The sequence below is a fragment of the Erythrolamprus reginae genome, chromosome 11 (genome assembly GCF_031021105.1).
Source record: "Erythrolamprus reginae isolate rEryReg1 chromosome 11, rEryReg1.hap1, whole genome shotgun sequence".
NCBI lineage: Eukaryota > Metazoa > Chordata > Lepidosauria > Squamata > Dipsadidae > Erythrolamprus > Erythrolamprus reginae.
Genome location: NC_091960.1, coordinates 32,736,772 through 32,751,364, shown reverse-complemented (window position 1 = coordinate 32,751,364; position 14,593 = coordinate 32,736,772). Strand labels below are relative to the sequence as shown.

The window sequence follows — 14,593 nt, the reverse complement described above, 5'->3', positions numbered from 1 at the left end:
CTCACCCTCCTTGGACATCAGGTATCCATCCCCTCCACCAGACAATGGATGGTTTTCCTCTGCCGCGGATGCCAGGTGCCCTTCCCCAGTGGAATTCAATTGTTTGCCTCCTCCACCAGATGCCCTGCTCTTGTCCACCCCAGTAGGCAGCTGGCGGTCCTCAGCCCCAGCAGATGTTGGGGTCTGCCCTTCCCTGGCTGACCCCAGAAGCTTCCCTCCCGCAGCAACGGAGAGAATGGAGAACGGAGAAGGGCATTCCTCCTCTCCCAGCCCACAGAGAAATTTTACCGCTCACGGGCCTGTCTTCGCTCAAGTTTATTACCGACTTCCCAAGCCGAAGGGCCCGGTGGCGAAAGAGATGCAAGATGGCGCCAATACCAGAATGACCGAATCGCTTGGACCCACACACTCTCCGGCTGCTGTTGACAACCCTGGAGACATCGCATTCCAGAAAGAGGGCCAGGCCACAAACACCAGTGGGCCGCGAGAGCAGAATCTGGGCCTTTCTCGTGACACCTTGAATGGAACCATCTCCCAGAAGGAAGGCCATCATATGCTAAATGGGGATTTTCCCAATGGCTCCCTGAAGGAAAACAGCATCCCTGGTGCTTTGACACTTCAAGCCTTAAGGGAAAGTTCTCCCAACACCCTCAATTCTATTTCATGCTCCGGATCCCCAGGGAGAAATTACACATCCTCTGCCCCGAGCTCTGCATTTGATGAGGAGCCTTGTGTCCCTCCGGTCCTGTGTTCCAGCACTCTAGCCAAATCCCAAACCCAGTGGTACGGCCCCAAGGGGAACAGCACAGTTGTTTATCGAGCCCAGCAGCAAGTCATTGTGCCTCAGCCCGGATGCTCCACCGTCTACCAAGTCGGGCGAGAGTTTGTGATGTCTGGATTGGGAAACCCCAGCCAGAGCCAGCGAGAGAAGCCCTTCGCTCCCAGTTCCAACCCCAGCACTGCGTCGGACGAAACCTGGCCGTCCCAGGCCGATCTCCCCAGCGCCAGGTCCCTGCAAAGAGTCCACGCCACCTTCCCCAGAGCCCGCACCTACGCCACGTTAGACTCAAGACCTGAGAATGGCCTGACTCACTCCCAAAATGCCAATGTGAGGGATGCCCAGAGGGCAAGGTGTGTGCCTGCGCCGAGCCCTGATCGCACATCAAAGAGAGAGGCTGCTGCAGCCCAGGAGGGAGACGTTCCATTCAGCGCAGCTCAGAGAGACGGCAGCCTGCCGAGGAATTCTGCCTCCCAGAAGCCCGTCAACCTGTTCGCAGGGAGCAGGTCCGAACAGGAGCAAGGCATGCCCACTGCAGGAGGCCTAACAACCAACGGGCCAGATCACGAGAGCAGCTGGCTAGGCGTGGGAAAAGGCAGCTTATCTGCCAAGAGGAGAAACAAGGGCCCCTTGGACCCCACCGCAGAGGACATTGCTGCGTCTCAGCCAACTTCTCCAGGGGATCCTAAAGCCAGGACGCAGGACGATGAGCTAAAGAAAGACAAGGCGAACTCGGGCAAGAGCCCTCTGATATTCGCCCTGGAACAAGAGAGTTCCCCTGCTGGGACCCTAAGCCCCTTTTCGTGGCCCGAACCTCCAAGTGACTTAATAAGGAGCCTCAGCCAGACGGGAGAACAGGAACCCGAGGAAGGATTCCTGGGGGAGATGGAGCATTTTGTGGACACCCTCCGCAGCATGGACCCTGCTGAGCTTCGGAAGCCTTCCAAAACCCTCCCGAGGACGCCACGCCCTTCCACGCTTGCCAAACACACCGTCCTTCCCCCGATCGACGAGAACCACGTCGCTCCCAAGTCAAAGGTTTCTTTCCCAACAGTGTTAGGCGAGCTGTTTTCTCTCGCCGAGGAAAACCCGGAGGAAGGAACAGCACCCAAGGGGGAGGAGCCGGGATTGGCAGGAGAAGACACGGAGGAGGTCGAGAACCCTTATCTCACTCAGGAAGAGAAGCCACGGGATGGCAGCGTAGGCAGGAGATCTTGGGGAAGCCAGCAACACCAGACCGAAGAAGACTTCAGCTCTTCTTTCCTGGGGAAATTCCCACAGAGCCTAGGAGATAGCAAAGCCAGCGCTGTTGCCCCCAGAGCTGTTGGGAACCATCAGCCCAATTTGATTAGAGCCAATGTCCTCTCCGGGATGTCTCTCTTGTCCAACTTCGTAGACAGAAAGGGCGTGGAAGACAAGCCGTATTCTCGCTTGGACAACAGCTTCCTCTACAGCAAGTTCATCTCCCCGGAGAGGGTTGAAGCCAAAAGCATCACCAAAAGGAAGGAAATGAGCCCGGTTATCCAGAAAAACAGCAGCCAGACATCTCCAAGCGCACATCAGCAAGAGGTAGCTCAGAAGGGGTCATCCCGAACTGCGCTCCATGCTGGGCACCGCTTCAGAGCGCCGGACACAAGCGGTAGCTCCAAGCAGATTATTCTTCTGTCCAGGGAAGCGGAAAGCTTGACGCAATCAGAAATTCAGGTGAGTGGACTGTTGCTGGGCATCCTGAAATCCAGGTGAAGTTGTAATTTTAATGTAACTGTTCTCAAGTTTGTACCTGCGTAATGTCTCGGGCTTTCACTTGCACTATTCTACTGTGTACTTTGGGGATTATGGGAGTTGAAGTCTAAGGCAGGATGTCTCCAACCGTGGCAACTTTAAGGCTTGTAGACTTCAACTCCCAGGCTCAAAGTTATCTCAGCTTTCCAAAGTCGGTAAATTGAGGACTCAGATTATTGGGGGCAATATGTTGACATTGTAAAGCACCCAGAAACTGCTGTAAAGCACCATGGGGCAATATATAAGCTAAATACTATTGCTATATTTTTCCAGGGGATATTTATTAGTTTAATTGGAGCAAACGGAGGAGTCTTTTGCGCCCCAGGCTTGCAAATTGGGATTGCCACCAGGTTCTAAGACATATGGGTCATCACCAAAGAACAGTTTTGAATAAGCGAGCCACCTGTAGAATAGAGAGATCTGTAAAAAGAACTGGCAAAACAAATAATTATAACAATATCTTCCGAATGGAACTGTAATCCCAAGAAAATTTCTGGAAGGAGACAGTTTGATCAATGCTTTAAGCCAGCAGTCCTCAAGCCTGGCCACTTTAAGACCTGTGGACTTCAATTCCCAGGATTCTCCAACCTGCTAAGGAATTCTGGGAGCTGTAGTCCACAAGTCTTAAAGTTTGCCAAGGTTGGAGACCCCTGGTCTAAGGCGTCTGCAGAGCCCTGAGTTAAGGAAACCTGAATGAGACTGTTCTGTCCGAATTCCTAGCGCCATGTAACAGAGTGATCTCCCATTACTTGCGCCAGCTTTTGCCAACCTAGCAGTTCGAAAACACGTAGAAAAGGCAGGTAGAAAAATAGGGACCCCCCCCCCTTTGGTGGGAAGGTAACAGCGTTCTGACGCCTTCGGCATTTAGCCATACCGGCCACATGACCACTTTGGACAGTGCTGGCTCTTCGGCTTAGAAATGGAGATGAGCACCGCCCCCTAGAGTCGGGAACGACCAGCACATATGTGCGAGGTGAACCTTTAGCTTTATTAGCTCATGCAAAGAGATTTCAAAGCATAACATTAAAATTTTTACCTTTATTAGCTCATGCAAACACATTTCAAGGCATAACATAATTTTTTTTTACCTTTATTAGCTCATGCAAGCAAATTTCAAAGCATAACATAACATACATTCCCAAGCAATATGACACCCAGATTGCTCACAAGCTGCCAGGAGCTCTTTAATATCCCAGCGGCCGGTTAGGTCCCACAGAGTTGGTCTTCTCCGGGTCCCGTCGACTAAACAACGTCGTCTGGCGGGACCCAGGAGAAGAGCCTTCTCTGTGGTGGCTCCGACCCTCTGGAATCAGCTCCCTCCAGAGATTAGAACTGCCCCTACCCTCCCTGCCTTTCGTAAACTCCTTAAAACCCACCTCTGTCAAGCGTGGGGGAACTGAGACATCTCCCCCTACCTATGTAGTTTTTGTGCATGATATGACTGTATGTATGTTTTTTATATTGGGGTTCCTTGCTTTTAGATTTTTAAATGTACAATTATTTTAGATTCTAATTATTAGATTTGTCATTATATATTGTTTTTATCACTGTTGTGAACCGCCCCGAGAGGGGCGGCATACAAATCTAATTAATAATAATAATAATACTAATACTAATAATAATAATAATAATAATAACTACAGCAAAGAGACACCAAAGATGGACAGTTCCCACAGTATCTAGTGCTAGGTTCTGTGCAGAAGGACTGCATGGCACATGACTTTAGGATGGATCTGAGACTTTTACAGTAAGAAAAGCTTGCAACTACGTTAAAATCTCGGCTTCTCCTTCATTCAAAAACAAGAGTAAAAAGCAGGTTAGCTCAGAACGAGTTCTAAACCTCTAGACTTTTCTTAATATGAAAGGAGAAATCAAAATAATGGTACTAAATTCTTTGGAGTAAGAATAAGCTGCAGGCAACTTTTAAGACTTGTGGACTTCAACTCTCAGAATTCTCCAGCCAGCTAAGCCAAAGTCCACAAGTCTTAAAAGCTGCCAAGTTTGAAGACCTCTGAGTTATCGTCTCCGGCTTCAGCAAGTTGTGGAACTGGTGGCCCAGCTTAAGTTCAAAAGGATGGTTGCAGGAACAAATTGCTCAATTGCCCAGCGCTTGGAGAAGCCACTTGAATGCTGTGAACGAAGGTTGTTATTTACAATCTTTTAAATTGGGACAGAGTCAACGATGCTCATTAAAGAAATTTATTTATTTTATTTATTCTTTTGTATTGATAGGCCGCCCTGCTCCAGCGGAGTCAGGGCGGCTTACAAGATAAAAAGAATACAAAATCTTAAAACCCCAAATGTCAAAATGAAACAGTACAAGATTTAAACAATACAAAAGTTTTAAAATTTTAGCATTAAACCATTCAACCAAATCAAACCATAAGCGTACTATAGGCCAGAGAAGAATGGCAACACATAACGGTTCCAGGCCTACTGGCAAAAAACAATGTCGGTTGGCGGGCCCCAGGGGAAGAGCCTTCTCTGTGGCGGCCCAGACTCTCTGGAACCAACTCCCCCCAGAGATTAGAACTGCCCCTACTCTCCCTGCCTTTCGTAAACGCCTTAAAACCCACCTTTGTCGTCAGGCATGGGGGAACTGAGACATCTCCCCCGGGCATATACAATTTATGCATGGTATGTTTGTGTGTATGTTTGCTTAGTAAATGGGGTTTTTAAAATATTTTAAATTATAATTTAGATTTGTCATGAATTGTTGTATTCTGTTGTGAGCCGCCCCGAGTCTGCGGAGAGGGGCGGCATACAAATCTAAATAATAAATAAAATAAATAAATGTTTTTAAAGCCTTTCCAAAGGCTAGGAGGGTGTGGGTAGTGGGAATCTCCAAGGGGAGTTGATTCCAGAGGATGGGCGCCACCACAGAGAAGACCCTTCCTCTCAGCCCCGCCAATTGAAAAGTGGTCATCTCAGATAGCAGCAGAGATCCACGATGAAACACACAGCAACGATCCATTTTAGAGAGCTGAAACCCTCACCTCAAACTACAGTTGTTGTGAGATCTTGGTCGGCGGGGTTAGACTAGATCAGTGTTTCCCAACCTTGGCAACTTGAAGATATTTGGACTTCAACTCCCAGAATTCCCCAACCAGCGAATGCTGGCTGGGGAATTCTGGGAGTTGAAGACAAGGTATCTCCAAGTTGCCAAGGTTGGAAAACACTGGACTCGATGACCTACAAAGTCCCTTCCAACTCTCTTTGATCTACAGCTGTAAACATGTCCAATTCTCACCCACCCTTTTTTCCCCTTTATGTTTAAACAAGAACCTTCAGTGGTGAAGAGAACAAGAGGACTCCGATGTTTCTGATATGTAAAGCATTGCAACCTGACAGTTTCACAACGGCCTCCTTTATGGAGCAGGAGAGACAGGTTCCGACTCGCTTCCCTGGATAAATATTCCCACCCCCCGCCCCCTGCCCCCAATTGCTTTTATGTCGGGCCCTTTTGAGCAATCTGGATTTCCATGCAGGGCTGGGTGCACCAGGTTTCAGAACTGTGATGGATGCTTCCAGAGAAAGAAAGAACACTCCTTATGCGGGCAAGGGTGCATTAAGTCAGAGAACTTTCTGTCGGCGTTGTGAAATTGACTTCAATAGATGATGACACCCACTAGATGAGTTCTTTGATGAGATTGGCTTGCAAAACCAATTCCTGTAGAACAGTGTTTCCCAACCTTGGCAACTTGAAGATATTTGGACTTCAACTCCCAGAATTCCCCATCCAGCGTTCGCTGGCTGGGGAATTCTGGGAGTTGAAGTCCAAATACAGTAGTACCTCTAGATACGAGCTGCTCCACATGCGAGTATTCCAAGATACGAGCCACGAGGGGAGAGAAATTTCTTTTCGAGACCCGAGCTCAAATTCGGGATACGAGCCGAGCGTCCACTAGGTGGCACAAGAATCCTTGCTTCTGGTTATCTCGGAGGGGAAAAACAAAGTCTAAAGCCATTTGTTCCAGATACGAGTTGTTCGACATACAAGCTCCCTTCTGGAACGAATTAAACTCGTATCTAGAGGTACTACTGTATCTTCAAGTTGCCAAGGTTGGGAAACACTGCTGTAGAACATGATTGAGGGCCCAAGGAGAGGATGGGGAGAATGAACTGTCTTCTCCCTCCCGGCTTCTGAAGCCATAATTGTCAGAGTCGGTTTAATGTCAGGGTCCCTAGTGATACACCCATAGCAAGCAGAACTCCGAGGCAGATAGGTTCATCAAAGACATCTCCACCCCATGTCCAGTCAGTGAAGCAGTGGAAGTGATGTGTCGGTGCCTGGAGGCTGTTGGGGTCCGGATGGGTGTCAACAGGCTCAAACTCAACCCTGACAAGACGGAGTGGCTGTGGGTTTTGCCTCCCAAGGACAATCCCATCTGTCCGTCCATCACCCTGGGAGGGGAGTTACTGACCCCCTCAGAGAGGGTCCGCAACTTGGGTGTCCTCCTTGATCCACAGCTAACATTAGAGCACCAACTTTCAGCTGTGGCGAGGGGGGCGTTTGCCCAGGTTCGCCTGGTGCACCTGTTCCAGCCTTATTTGGACAGGAACTCACTGCTCACTGTCACTCATGCCCTCATCACCTCGAGGTTCGACTACTGTAATGCTCTCTACATGGGGCTACCTCTGAAAAGTGTTTGGAAACTTCAGATCGTGCAGAATGCGGCCGCGAGAGCTATCATGGGCTTTCCCAAATATGCCCATGTTTCATCAACACTCCGCAGTCTGCACTGGCTGCCGATCAGTTTCCGGTCACAATTCAAAGTGTTGGTCATGACCTATAAAGCCCTTCATGGCATTGGACCACAATATCTCTGGGACCGCCTTCTGCCGCACAAATCCCAGCGACCGATCAGGTCCCACAGAATTGGCCTTCTCCGGGGTCCCGTCGACAAAACAATGTCGTCTGGCGGGATCCAGGGGAAGAGCCTTCTCTATGGCAGCCCCAGCCTTCTGGAATCAACTCCCCCCAGAGATCAGGACTGCCCCCACCCTCCTTGCCTTTCGCAAACTACTGAAAACCCACCTATGCCGCCAGGCTTGGGAGACATAACTGACCCTTAGCTGTTTCATTTTATGTACGGTTTAATTGGATGGTATGACTGTTTTATAATGGGTTTTTATAATTGTTTTAGATTTGTGCTTCGTATTTTGTTGTGAGCCGCTCCGAGTCTTCAGAGAGGGTTGGCATACAAGTCTAATAAATAATAATAAATAATAATAATAATAATTGGATAGATCAGTGATGGTGAACCTTTTTGGTGGGGTGCTGAAAGAGCGTGAGTAAGTGCTATCGCACATGCACGAGTGCTCACACCCATAATTCAATGCCTGGGGAGGGCAAAAATAGCTTCCCCCACCCCTGGAGGACCTTTGGAGGCTGGAAACGGCCTGTTTCCCAACTTCTGGTGGGCCCAGTAGACTCATGTGTCACCCTCCCCAGGCTCCAAAAGCTTCCCTGCAGCCAGGGTAAAAATGCCCTCCCACATCCCCCTGAAGGCACCCTGGAAGCCAAAAATGCCCTCCCAGAGCCTCTGTGTGAGCCAAAAATCAGCTGGACAGCATACTATTATTATTATTATTATTATTATTATTATTATTATTATTATTAATTAGATTTGTATGCCGCCCCTCTCTGTAGACTCGGGGCAGCTCACAACACAATAAAACAGTTCAAAGTAAATCTAATAATTTAAAATTTAAAATATTTTTAAAACCCCATTATTAAGCAGACATACATACAAACATACCATACATAAATACCCATGCACACTGGAGCTGAGCTAGGGCTACAGCTCACGTGCCAGCAGATATGGCTCTGCGTGCCACCTGTGGCACCCGTACCATAGGTTCGCCATCACTGGGATAGATTATACTGGCACAAGATGGTGAAAACCGACTCTGAAAGTTCTTACGGTTTTCACCTAATTAAAAGTAAACTTTTGCCCCTTTTCCCAAATTATCAGTCAATGATCCAATCAAAGGACAGTCCAGTTCCTTGGACAACATCATTCCTCCTTTCTTTAGCTACCTGTGAGAATGTCCTCAGTAGGGAAAGTATGTTGTTTTGGCTACCCAAAACACCTGTCTGTCATCTGCACCTCTATAATGGTCTGGTTTGGTTCTGCAACCCAACAAGACCGACACAGACTTCAGAGGAGAATCAGAACTGCAGAAAAAACAATGGCTGCCAACCTGCCTTCCATTGAGGACCTGTATACTACACAAGTCACAAAGAGGGCTGTGAAAATATTTATGGACCCCTCGCATCCTGGACACAAACTGTTTCAACTCCTACCCTCAAAACGTCGCTACAGAGCATTGCACACCAAGACAACTAGACACAAGAACAGTTTTTTCCCTGAACGCCATCACTCTGCTAAACAAATAATTTCCTCAACACTGTCAAACTATTTACTAGGTTTGCACTACTATTGCTACTAGTTTTTTGTCATCATTCCTATCACCCATCTCCTCCCACTTATGACTGTAACTTGTTGCTTGTATCCTTAAGATTTTTATTAATATTGATTGTTTCTTCATTGCTTATTTGACCCCTATGACAATCATTAAGTGATGTACCACGTGATTCTGGACAAATGTATCTTTTAGGTACTCTGAGAGCATCTGCACCAAGGCAAACTCCTTGTGTATCTAATCACATTTGGCCAATAAAGAATTCTACTCTATTCAAACCCCAGTGTTCACTCTTCTTGTAATTCTTCAGTAATTTCCCGTTTATTTTGCAATTTCAGGAAGAAGAACAAAATCCTTTGAAGATCAACAAGCGTCCCAGCAAGGTAGGATGGTGAAAAGGAAGGGCAACTTCCACTGTCGCACAACAGAAGGTTAAAAAACCAAGAAAACGGCAACATCTGGGTGGGTGGGCAGAGCCTTGCGCTGCCAGCCACTACCAGTTCTCTGAACCACCGACTGCCGCTACCAGTATGCCCAAACTGGTAGCATTTCACCCAGCGAAGGGCTGCAAAAAATTTTACTACCACACTGTGGGTGTGGCTTATTTTGTGGGTGTGGCTTGCCAGCCATGTGACCAGGTGGGAGTGGCTTGAAGATCATGTGACCAGGGGGTGGCTTAAAGGTCATGTGACTGGCTTAAAGGTGGCCAACTTGACGTCACTCACATTAAGGGTTAGAGTTAGGGTGCCTGGCCTCTCCTCACCTCAAAGAGATACAATTTCCCTATCTATTTACTATTACTGAATATCCAAACTATACTATTTAATTATATATATGTGTGTGTGTGTGTGTGTGTGTGTGTCACATGTTTTTTTGCTGAATTTGAAAATTAAGGGAGACTAGGATAGATCTATTTCGGCCTTATTTTGGCCTCATCAGCTAGCCATACCCACTGGGACTTGAACCTGCAACCTTTGCCTTGTAAAGCAGAGAATTATTTTCTAGGCTACAGTATCCAATCCCTTCAGCTCTGCACCAGGGAAGGGTTACATATTTTTGTGTCAAATCACCCTGGTGTATTGAAGGAACATCACTGCGTTCCGAGACTGCCCGCGAAAGTCGAATTTCCGTGAAGTAGAGATGCGGAAGTAAATACACTATTTTTGGCTATGAACAGTATCACAAGCCTTCCCTTAAGACTTTAAGCCCCTAAAGTGCAATTTCCCATTCCCTTAGCAACCATTTAGATCATTACTCACCATGTTTATCTATTAAAGTTTATTAAAAAAAATATTTATTAAAGTCAGATGAAAGTTTGGTGATGACATATGATGTCATCGGGTGGGAAAAACCATGGTATAGGGAAAAAACCCACAAAGTATTTTTAATTAATATTTTTGAAAAACCGTGGTATAGACTTTTCGCGAAGTTCGAACCCGCGAAAATCGAGGGAACACTGTATATATACTGTATATATATACCATGTGTGTATTACACACAGGCACACAAAAATATACATGATCTACTATATAAACTGCATGTGTATGTACACACAAACGCACGCACAGCTCTTCTAAAATTATACACATTCAACCTCATTTACTGCGCTAGGAGAAACGTACCCAGAGCCCAGAAGGGAAAAAAAGGGGGGGGGGGGAAATCAAAATTTTTCTACCCGTTCTGCATACCTGACCGTACCCGTAGGAGCCCATCACTGATTTCGCCCCTGGTGACTTCCCAAGATCTGGCAAAGAGATTCCATCTTGCTAGGCACAGAGTTAAGATGGCACCTTTCCCTCCACCTCCCCGCTTATCTTGCAGATCATTTTATACGCCGAGGCAGGTTTTGGAGGGCAGAAAAGAGAAATCTGGAACGATGTCCCGGATGCCACTTCTTGGGAACTCTCGAGCACTATCTCCATCCAGGTCATCCGAGGAGGGTAAGCAATGCTTCGGCTGCCTTGTGGGTAAGCATCTACGTAAGAGTCTACAGAGAGGGGCAGCATACAAATCTAATAAGTAAGTAAGTAAGTAAGTAAGCATGTTGGGGAAACAGAAAAAGAAACCAGCAAGGAAATACTATGAAAAGGATCAAAAGCTTCAGTGTTGTAATCGTTGGAACTTTGAAATCCGGTTCTGAATGGCCCTGGGGAGATCCGTCGTACCTTTGAATGGTCACTAAGCAGTCGGATTGTCAGACTTCCTAGATTCTGTTCCTTCCTCCCCTTTCTTTCTTTTCCCCTTTCTTTTGTTTCTCTCTCTGGAAGTTTTAAAGAAGAGCCTGGATAACCATTTGTCTGAAATAATATAAGGCAGTGATGGTGAATCTGTGGTATGGGTGCCACAGGCGGCACGCGGAGCCATATCTGCTGGCATGCGAGCGGTTGTCCTAGCTCAGCTCCAATGTGCATGTGTGTGCTGGCCAGCTGATTTTTGGCTCAAACAGAGGCTCTGGGAGGGCGTTTTTGGCTTCCAGAGAGCCTCCAAGGAGATGGGGAAGGGCGTTTTTACCCTCCCCTGGCTTCAGGGAAGCCTTTGGAGGGCAAAATGCGAGCTTACTGGGCCCACCAGAAGCTGGGAAACAGCCGTGTCCGGTCTCCAGAGGGGTGGTGGAAGCTGTTTCCGCCCTCCCAAGGCATTGAATTATGGGCATGGGCACTTGCGCATGGGCGATAGTGCACATGCATGCTCTTTTGGCACCCAAGGAAGAAAAGGTTCGCCATCACTGATGTAGGACGATGAGGAATGTGGGTGGGTACCCAAGTAGCTCCTTCAATATCACCAGCCAATCGAGGTCTAGAATTTTAAGACTTTCTCTAAGAGTGTCATTCTCTAATGCAGTGTTTCCCAACCTTGGCAACTTGAAAATATTTGGACTTCAACTCCCAGAATTCCCCAGCCAGCATTCGCTGGCTGGGGAATTCTGGGAATTGAAGTCCAAATATCTTCAAGGTGCCAAGGTTGGGAAACACTGCTCTAATGGACACTCAAAGAAATGATGTTCCTTTCTGGTTCTCTCCAGCTGGCTGATGTATGAAAAGCCCCGATTCCATGGGCGGAAGTGTGTGCTGGCCGAAGGGAACGTGGAAATCAGTAACCCTTGGAGAATGTACTGCAACGAAGAGTCCGAAAGAGATAACGCCCCGTTCCGTATTGGCTCTCTCAAACGGGTTGTGCAGGTAAAAGGGACCGAGTTCCCTTCGAAAGTCTTTCTCTTTTCGGGGAGTTGGTTGGCCATGCAATTGAATGTTGATGTTGGAACAGTGAGAGTATTGAAAGCCGCTGTTGTGGCTTGCTGGCTGCCAGCCCTTCCAGCAGCCGGATCAGAGGAAGAGGCGGCGGCGTGGGAGTCAGGGCTCTGAGGGGGAAGAGGGAATGGAGCAGCCAGGAAGAGAGACAGAGACAGAGAGGAGAAAGAGAGAGAGAGGAGAAAGAGAGAGAGATAGACAGAGAGAGACAGAGACAGACAGACAGACAGAGACAGACAGAGACAGACAGAGAAGAGAAAGAGAGAGAGAGAGACAGACAGACAGACAAAGACAGAGAGAGACAGACAGAGAGAGGCGAAAGAGAGAGAGAGAGAGAGAGACAGAGACAGACAGAGAGACAGAGAGAGAGAGACAGACAAAGACAGAGAGAGACAGAGTAAGACAGAGAGAGGAGAAAGAGAGAGAGATAGACAGAGACAGAGAGAGACAGAGAGAGAGAGAGACAGGGAGAGACAGAGAGAGGAGAAAGACAGAGAGAGACAGAGAGAGGAGAAAGAGAGACAGAGACAGACAGAGAGACAGAGAGAGAGACAGACAGACACACACAGAGAAGCAGAGATGGTGACTCACCATCTGTGGCAGATGAGGAGGACATTGGTAGCAGTAATGGGTTGCAGCCGGTATGGCTGGGATCGGGTTTCCGGTAGCGGAAATTGAAATGCGCATGCATCTCCGCGCCTCCAATGCATGTGCCCATGTGCCCATGCGAGATTTGGCTTCTGCGCATGCGCAGCAAGTGAACTCTCACACGAGGACACTCACACGCATGAGATTTTGCCAATTTTCATGCAGAAGCCAAATCTTGTGCCGTAGGATCTGCTTGCGCGCCCACTGGACACGCATGCGCCCACAACAATCCCGGAGAGCATACCGGTAGTGGCCGCTAAATGTAACCCCTACCAGTCCAAAAGTGCCAGTAGGAGTACCATTATTTCCATACCATTATGGTATGGCCACTTTGGGGTGAAAGAATGGCGTGAACATAAAACAACCAAATTATAACCCTAAGTGATTGAAACTTCAATTTTTCAATGCAAAGCACTTGACTGTATTTTGAAAGAATCGGTTGATGCATCACATCTGCCTTGATCAGTCGGGCTCCTCTTGAAAATAATTTTCTGAAAAACAAAAGCTTTTGCCTACTGTTTGTTCTGCCTGGCCCCGGGCCACCCAGACACAAAGTAATTAATCCAACACACACACACAGACACAGGCTTGTAAAAATAAAGCAAAGAGCTGTTCTTTATATTCAGAAGGCTGCCAGTCACGGAGTTTCAGAACAATGTTAGTTTAAGAGTCCAGCAGGTCAGAGTTAATTCACTCAAGTCTGTACAGAAGCCTTTCTGGCTTACGTCAGCCAAAACTCACAGCTTAAATGTCAGAATGTCCAAAAGTATCCACAGCAAACACGAAAGCACAATTCAATTCAATTCCAATTCAATTTATTAGATTTGTATGCCGCCCCTCTCCGAAGACTCGGGGCGGCTCACAACAACCATAAAAACAATATTATAATGGCACAAATATAATATTAAAAATAACTAAAAACCCTATCATAATTAAAAAACCAAACAGCACATATATACCAAACAAATTATAAGGAGCCTGGGGGAAAGATGTCTCAAATCCCCCATGCCTGGCGGTATAGGTGGGTCTTGAGTAGTTTATGGAAGACAAGGAGGGTGGGAGCAATTCTAATCTCCGGGGGGAGTTGATTCCAGAGGGCCGGGGCCACCACAGAGAAGGCTCTTCCCCTGGGGCCTGCCAGACGACATTGTTTAGTCGACGGGACCCGGAGAAGGCCAACTCTGTGGGACCTTATCGGCCGCTGGGATTCGTGCGGTAGCAGACGGTTCCGGAGGTATTCATCGAAGTCATTCCAAGAACTGAACTGATAAACTCCCATACTGTTATCTGCAAACATTTCCCTTTATCAAGACTGCGGCAGCATCTTTAATTCTTAACTCCTGTGACCTAGAATGTTTCTGTGTTTCTGCAGCTGACCCCAACATTGAGAATAGGATCATTCATAAAATCCTCCCCGTCTGATTCAGAGGAAACTCTATCTGGAGAGCTGACTGGCTCCCTCTCTTCGTCTCTAACCCTTTCCTCATCCTTTTCTCCTTCTGTTTCACTGTCTGATTCTTCCTCCAGCCAGACCGGTCTTCTGTGATCAGACGGCTCCCACTCCTCTGAGTCAAAATCCGCAGCCATAGGAGCCGGCCTGAAGCCAACCACAACACTATTGAACCATGTAACCATTACTGAATGCTAGGAAGTAATGATTATGGAAATCAACTTTTTCTCCATTAAGAAACCAAAACTTTTTTTGCAG

The 14,593-nt window shown here is 47.4% G+C and overlaps 1 protein-coding gene across 1 annotated transcript in view; it reads left to right on the top strand.

Moving 5' to 3' along the window:
* Window positions 1-837: 837 nt before the first annotated feature.
* The window catches only part of CRYBG2 (crystallin beta-gamma domain containing 2), a 43,677-nt gene continuing 29,921 nt past the window's right edge, over window positions 838-14,593 (top strand). The window contains exons 1-4 of the mRNA XM_070764255.1: window positions 838-2,482; window positions 9,328-9,372; window positions 10,811-10,929; window positions 12,012-12,168. Of these exons, the coding sequence (XP_070620356.1) occupies window positions 890-2,482; window positions 9,328-9,372; window positions 10,811-10,929; window positions 12,012-12,168 (1,914 nt within the window). The 5' untranslated portion in view covers window positions 838-889. The remainder of the gene's footprint in view (window positions 2,483-9,327; window positions 9,373-10,810; window positions 10,930-12,011; window positions 12,169-14,593) is intronic.